The 7,201-nt window shown below is 49.0% G+C and overlaps 1 protein-coding gene across 1 annotated transcript; it reads right to left on the minus strand.

The window, feature by feature from the left end:
- Positions 1 to 323: 323 nt before the first annotated feature.
- On the minus strand, positions 324 to 7,013 carry SDR39U1 (short chain dehydrogenase/reductase family 39U member 1). The gene is made up of 6 exons (XM_085316176.1): positions 6,968 to 7,013; positions 5,813 to 5,919; positions 5,382 to 5,464; positions 4,605 to 4,726; positions 3,871 to 4,014; positions 324 to 3,651 (listed from the first exon to the last, which is right to left on the minus strand). Exons 1-6 carry the CDS (start codon positions 6,981 to 6,983, stop codon positions 3,236 to 3,238), a joined length of 888 nt encoding a protein of 295 aa, XP_085172302.1. The 5' UTR covers positions 6,984 to 7,013; the 3' UTR covers positions 324 to 3,235.
- Positions 7,014 to 7,201: the final 188 nt, after the last annotated feature.

Genomic DNA, 7,201 nt, shown 5'->3' on the forward strand with positions numbered 1-7,201 from the left:
TCCTGTTCTGGAAGAAGCTGCAGATATATATGCTGAGGTTATTCATGTGTTTCATGCAGACTTCCTGCCACTACAAGTGGGTTATGCTCAGAGTGCCCTGGTAACAGGCAGACGTTCACTTGGTGGCCAGCAAGGAAGTATTTGCTGGCAGAGTCCATGAACCCTTCTGTGAACCAGGCATATCTGAGACAAGAGAGTAGAAAGGGATTCTCAGGTGCTCTTCTTTCCAACTTAAAATGATGGCAATCTACCCTTCCTCCTTTCCATTCTGAAATACAGAGAGATCAGACAACATAGCCACAGCCCTGGAACCAAATTGGTGATGCATTCTCAGAACCATTCATTTTATTTGGAAGTTTAAAAGGCATGAAGTATAAATCCAGACAAAAATCCTTAAAAAAATAAGTTTCTGAAGCGGAGGACAGACATGTCCTCATGTCTACCTACCACACTTTCCCCCAGCATCTGCTACTATCCCCCTTATTCCTTACCTCTGAGAAATCTGGAGTGTTTTTCTATGCAGATAAGGAGCTATAGGTCTGCAATATTTCAGCATAGATATATTGTGAGCCTTTGATAACTATTTACAAAGTGTTCGACTTGGCACTTTTGGTGTCATCTTTTCCAACCACATTTGTATGTAGTGCTACTACAGGAGCAGAAAGTCTATCGCTGAGCCCCAGAAGCAGTATGAACATAAGATCTATATCACTTGATATCACAGGTGTTAGGACTAGATATTCTGCATTAAGTCTGAAAGGTAGTAGAGGCAGAAGGGCTGTATCACTGTTTGTCTAGTGTCCATAGGTACTGGACAACACTTGTCCATACCACAGAGCATCACAGGTCTAAGTGTAGAGGAGCTCTATTACTAGGTCTCACACGAGGTGAAAGCCAATGAGCTACACCAAAAGATATCAGAGGTGCTAGRACCAGAACTGCATTGTTGGACCTCAGAAGGATTATGATCAAAGCTACTATAGTGGTAGGTCTCCAAAACTGTAGGGTGGAAGCAGCATACTACCAGATTCCAGAGCTGTTGGGGCTGAGAAGCATGTAATGCTGGATGTGAAAAGGGGTAATAAGCAGTATCCCCACAGGCATTAAGAGTAAGGGACTGGCATGGTTAAGCCTCTGAGCTGGCACACACAGAGGGCCTGACAACTGGATATAAAAGGATGTAGGAATAGAAAGACTGTGTTGTTGAGCATCAGATACTGCAGGAACACAGGGGCTGTATTGCTGAGTTTCAGTGTATAAGAGCAGCAGCACAGGAACTCAGAACATGGAACAGTTCAATCTAATCATTCTCACCTGCTGCTTGTACCTTCTTGTCCTCCTCCCTGGTTGAAGGAGCTCAGCTAGCTGTGTGGAGAAAGGGGCAGGTAAAGCTGAGTAATACCACAGACGTGATTCAGCTTCTTCTGCCTCTCCTCGCAGCCAGTAGGATTTCTTTGGCAACCCTTGCATCTCTCCACCACATTTCCCTCATTTGTCTTAACCACAGGACCATCTAAAGAGCACTGAACAGGACAAACTTCTACAGCACAGCTGCAGCCTTGCAGTGACCATTGCTAACTGCAGGTCAGACTAAACATAGGACAAAATGACACTTTCACCTGGATAAGTTCAGGACTTGCTGCAGCTATTATCCCTTTCTGCTGCCTCAGAGGTACCTCTTGATTTCTGGTTTCCATTCCTTGGCTTTTTTGAGGACCAAGGTGAGGAAGCAGGGGAGGAAGAGGAAGGGAAGGAGGAAGAGAAAAAGGCCCTAAATAGTACAAGGATTAGAGTCAAAGTTAACAGCCTGACTGCCTAACAGCTGCCTAACAGCTGAGTGAATGCCCGGGAATTGTAATACAGGCTTCCACGTTTACTACTCCTGTAAGTTACAGCGTCTTTTGGGGTTGTGAGCATAAGAAAGCACTTCTTGAGCACAGAAATGGCTCAAACTCACAGATTTTAATAGCAATTGTTTATAAAATATATTTTCATGTCTAGGTAGTACTCCCTCACGGGAGTGGAGAATACCACAGGCCTGCAGAAAAGGGTGGGCCATGGGTCAGCCCTTACTACAGCAAGGTGCACTGGTGCATCCCGCCAGTCATCAGTCAGCTGGGGTGTGCATGCTTGAGGCACCACACTGCACAATTGTGTGGGAATACAGCAACAAGGAGTGAGATGACACTCCTTAGTGATAAGGAGTGATAAACTCTCAACTCTGGTAGTATTATGCATAAATATGGTGATAAGTAAAACAAAGAATCATAAGGGAACATTGGAACCAGACTAGATTAAAAGACAATTTGACTTGTAATTGGTTTAAACTACTGCCACTGGGGAAGGACTATTGGGGAACTATAAAAGATTAACACCATCTTGCACAGTGTTGATCTTGCTCCAAGCAGCAGGCCTGATCACCTCCTACACGGTGAGAGGGGGATGCCTGCACTTTGATTCCTCTGTGACTCACAGGGCATTGAAATCTGTAAGACAGCAACGTAGTTGCAAACCCAAAGTGTGCATAGAATGACATTTAGTGCCTAGCTATAGCAAATTAGGCTGAAACTGCAATCTAAGAGTAAGTAATAAATACTTATTACTTGTGGTCATGCTACACTTTCAGCCCTCGCTCTTGACAATCGCTCTTAAATTAGCGAATACTCAAAAGAATCATTGCCTATAAGACCACATCTGCTCATGACAGATTTCTCCCCTCCACAATCCCATTCCTTAAAAGATTGAGACAAGTAAACAGGACAGCATAACTGGATCTCTTGTGACTATACAGTGCAAGACATGAGGAAGGCGCAGGGATGGGGGTGGAACAAGAAAAGGGACTTTCAACAAGATGGATAAGAGTTACAAATCTCAGTCACTCCCCTTGTTACAACTCTTCTTCCTCAGCTCCCCAATGCTTTGCCAGTAGCTGACATGCATACTGTAAAAAAGGGAAGATGTCAAATTTAGCAATTACAGCCCTTAGAAGGGTTTATGCCCTTCTCCAAAAGTTGATGATGTGGGGACTGAAGTTCACAGTAGAAAGAGTGACTCCTAAATTGAGGATTTCAGAGGGAAAAAAGAAAAAAAGAAAAGAAAAACCATAAAGAAACCAATCCTAATACAGAGGAGACAGGACAACCAAGAAGAAGCTGTGCTACACTACTTTCACTTAGGGAAAGGGATGTGGGCTGAGAAGCTCAAAAAACAGGTTTCCAATCCATCCCAGGCATCCTCAAGCCACGATGTCCTTTAGAGCTGCAGAGAGATCAGGGAAGACAAAATGGTAGCCGCTCTCCAGGGTACGTTTTGGCACTACCCTCTGGCCCTCCAACAGCATGATGGCCCGCTCAGCCCCAAATACAGCCCGCACGGCCCAAGCAGGTACTGGCAGCAGGGCTGGGCGTCCCAGGGCTGCACCAAGCTCCTTGGCAAAGGTGCCATTGGATGTGGCAGGGGAGGATGGGGAGACACCGTTGAAGACACCTTGCAGGCACTCACTCTCTAGGGCATGACACACAATTCCAGATAGGTCCCGAATGTGAATCCATGGGAATGGTTGGAGTCCAGAGCCCAAGGGGCCTCCAAGCCCCAGCCGGAAAGGCCAGAGCATGCGAGAGATGGCACCACCGTTTCGGCCCAGGACTACCCCTGTAGGAAAAACAGAGTCAGACAGGAGCCACTTACACAAAGGATAAGAGCCCCCCTCACCTCCAGACCTACAACCATAAGACAGCCCTCAGGGGACTGGACTAGGACAGTACCTCAGCAACAAAAGGCACATGCCCTGATGTACTTCTCCCACTCCTTCCCTCTCTTGCCCAAGACTGAACTAGAGCCACCCTGAGTAGGGATGATGCCCCATCTCACCAGATCTCACCACAACACCACGAGCTGGGCTCCCGGGGATGAGAGCTGCAGCCTCCCAGGCGCTCACTAGGCGCGAGAAGAAGTCAAAATCCCCTCCAGGACTGTCTTCTGTGTACTCAGCTGTGGGGCTGGGACGGTAATAACCTGTGGGGGTAACAAGAGAAAGGGGTCACAGTTGGATCATGATACCAAGTTTCTCTTCCCTGACTGCAGGAGAAGTCCAGAGCTCCACCACTGCATCAGGGGCAGGGATATCCTCATATGAACAAAGCAGAATGTCTCCAACAGAGATGCTGACAAGTTTTATGCTGATAGTTTTTCCTTTTTTATTATTATTATTACAAATATGCTCTGCTGACTCAGCAGGGTCTGCTAGTATTCACGTTGAACTGGCAGCCCCAAGAACTAAATGCATCTGCAAGCAAGGCACAGAGCAGTTCACACGGAAAGAAGCTTGCACTAAACTCGTGTGTCACAGATTCTCAGCTGCTCCAAAGACTACAGAAAGCAGGAATGCAAAGCTGGAGATAAACATGGGGAGATGCCACTGAGGCCTCGATTAGATCAACTGGTCCTACAGGATGCCTAGAGGCTTACAAAGGGAAACAGAGAAAAGATGTCAAAATCAAAAGAAGGCAAAAAAGCTACGCACAGTGTTTCAAGGCAATACATATGTTCCCCAGAAGTCTTCCCAAGTTGGTTCAAGACACACCACGTCCAAGCCCAACCAATACCTACGCCGGTGATAAGGATCCAAGCACAGGGTGGCTGATCAGCACCAGCAATGGCTTTGGCCAAGGTCTTGGTGGTCTCAACTCGGCTGCTGATGATTTCTCTGCAGAAAGCATCATCCCACCTGGGGAACAGAGAGCCCCTCATCATACTCCCTACTAGGACATACCACAAGAAAACAGCCCCAAGGGCAAATGGCCCCAACAGATATCTCCTAAGCACAGGGGAGGTCATGTGAATTCTGCTCCCAACACCCCAGAGTAAGGGGAGTATGTAGGATCCTACTGCCCTAGCACATGTGGACACTGCAGTAAGTGGCTCCCTATTTCCTCCAAAGAGCTGTGGATTTTGGATTCCATTGGCACAAACATACCAGCAAAGCTGGACACCAAAGCAGTGTGATAAGAATTTTACTCAAGTATCCAGAGGAGGCATCTCCAAAAACATCCTCAGCAGTACAAGACAGGCTTCCACAACCCATTTTGGTTCTGATTTTGCATTATTACTGAAATGGAGGCATCCAGCACCATTTAGATACCAGAAGCTACTTTTTCTGGCCTCCAACCGTCAATCCAGAAGGACGGCTGTCTTCCAAAAGTTGCTGAGACCTATCAGTCCTATAGAAGTTTTTTGGATATTTGAGGACTTGGATGTTGACTGAGAACTAAATTCCATTTTGGATGCCCTATCTGCTCTCTGGATTCCCTCCACACTCCCTTACAACACTGGGCTGTCTTGCCTTTGATTTGTCCTCATAGCGCTATGGGAGATCAAGTTACCTGCGGAAAGGGTTGAGGACATTCTCACCAGCCAAGTTCACCACGGCATCACATGGGGGCAGTCCAGAGCGGGACAACTCTTCCTAGGTAGGGATAACAGAGACATCACACCCCCAGTCTCCCCTCTCCTCAACAACCCCTCTCAACAACCAAGCAGTGTGGGCTCATAAAGAAGCCCAGTCAAGTCCTTTCTGACCTTGTGGGGACACAGCCCAGAGCACAAGCATGGATGGAGAATATTTTACTCTTTGGATCTGCAGCATTACCCATTCCCATCGCTCTGACACATGGAACACTCAGAAGCCCAATACTACATTCAGGGAAGACAGGTTCCCAACTGCAGACACCCTGTATTTGCAGCAGGCCAGGGAAACTAGCTTATTCCTTAGCCCTGACATGTTGCCCCTTCTATGATCACTCCCATTGCATACCCAGCTGATACGATCCTTGCCCGCTTGTCGAGAGACGTGAGTCACCTCATGCCCACGGATGTGCAGTAACTGAGTCAGAGCTCTCCCCACAAATCCAGTTCCTCCACCTAGGGAAAAGACAGGGCATTTGAAATTTGCAGCTCTGTAAGTGGAGTCCCAAAGCCTGCACTTTCAAGCCAGCATATTGCACCTAGGAGCCCCCATTACCAACAGCCAGTTTCCCTGGCTGCAGTATCCCAGGGAAAGAGGATCTTTGTTCCCAATGCCCAGCTCTCCTGTTCAGCATTCTGGACCCCAGCCCTGAGGACCCCATTACTAATGCCCAGACTCTATGCATGGTATCCTCAGAGGACCCTGATTTCAGGACAAGAGGCAATGGGCAAAAATCGAAACAAAGGAAATTCCATTTGAATATGAGGAAAAACTTCTTTACTGTGAGAATGACAGAGCACTGGAACAGGTTGTCCAAACAGGTTGTGGAGTCTCCTTCTCTGGAGATATTCAAAGCCTGCCTGGATGCAACTCCATCTAACATGCTCTAGGTGACCCTGCTTGAACAGGGGTGTTGGACTAGATGATCTCCAAAGTCCCTTCCAACCTCAATCATTCTGTGATTCCCAGGCACCATATGCAGCATCCAGAATCCAGAGCCAAGGCCCCCCATCGCCTGCACAAAGCACCCCCCACACTCACACACTTGGAATAAAAGTGCACAGCCTCTGCAGGCCAGCCCTTATGGGCACTACCATGTGCACAGCCCCACAGCTCCCTGGGGTGTCCCATTGCAGGAACCAGCTCCACACACACACTGGCCCATGCTCACAGCCCCCATTCCCAGTGCATAGCCCTCGATGTGGGGCTACCCACCTCCATCAGTCAAACGACTTCCAGTGCCCACCCACCCCCCTCATTCCTAACACTTAACTCCCTACACAGGCCACCTTGCATCCCAGACCCATCACCCTGTTCCTACCCAAGTCCCCGTACCGTGCACAGCCCCCCCCAGCCCCCGCACTCCCAGGACCAATGCCACACACCACAGCACCCTGCAGAGCACCCTTCGTAGGCAGCACCGAGACCCAATCCCCCGCGCACAGCGCCGAGCACGGCAGAAACACCCGCCAAATCACGCCTTCCCTACAACCCCGGACTCACCCACCAACACCCGCATAGCTGAAGCCAGTACGCATGCTCCAGGCAGAAGCGCTGGCGCATGCGCCAAATGAAACGTCACCACCACCCTTCCCCAAGGGGGAGGGGGCCTTAAAGGGCCAGCACGTCGCCGTCCGTGCAGCGTTAGGGGTCGCTGCTCTTTTGGCCGTGCGAAGCGGCGGGACGCGCAGCGCTCCGCGGGGCACGGGCTGTTGCCGGCGCTCCCGGTTAGCTCGG

This window comes from Rhea americana, unplaced genomic scaffold, assembly GCF_003343005.1.
Source record: "Rhea americana isolate MKP2758 unplaced genomic scaffold, rheAme1 scaffold_454, whole genome shotgun sequence".
In the NCBI taxonomy this organism is placed as follows: Eukaryota; Metazoa; Chordata; class Aves; order Rheiformes; family Rheidae; genus Rhea; species Rhea americana.

Excerpts from the sequence above, each read along its gene's own strand:
- SDR39U1 (XM_085316176.1), bottom strand. Across the intron at positions 4,727-5,381 it reads GTCCTCAACCCTTTCCGCAG|GTGGGATGATGCTTTCTGCA; the intron begins GTAACTTGATCT and ends TCTGTTCCCCAG. Across the intron at positions 4,015-4,604 it reads GATCCTTATCACCGGCGTAG|GTTATTACCGTCCCAGCCCC; the intron begins GTATTGGTTGGG and ends TTACCCCCACAG.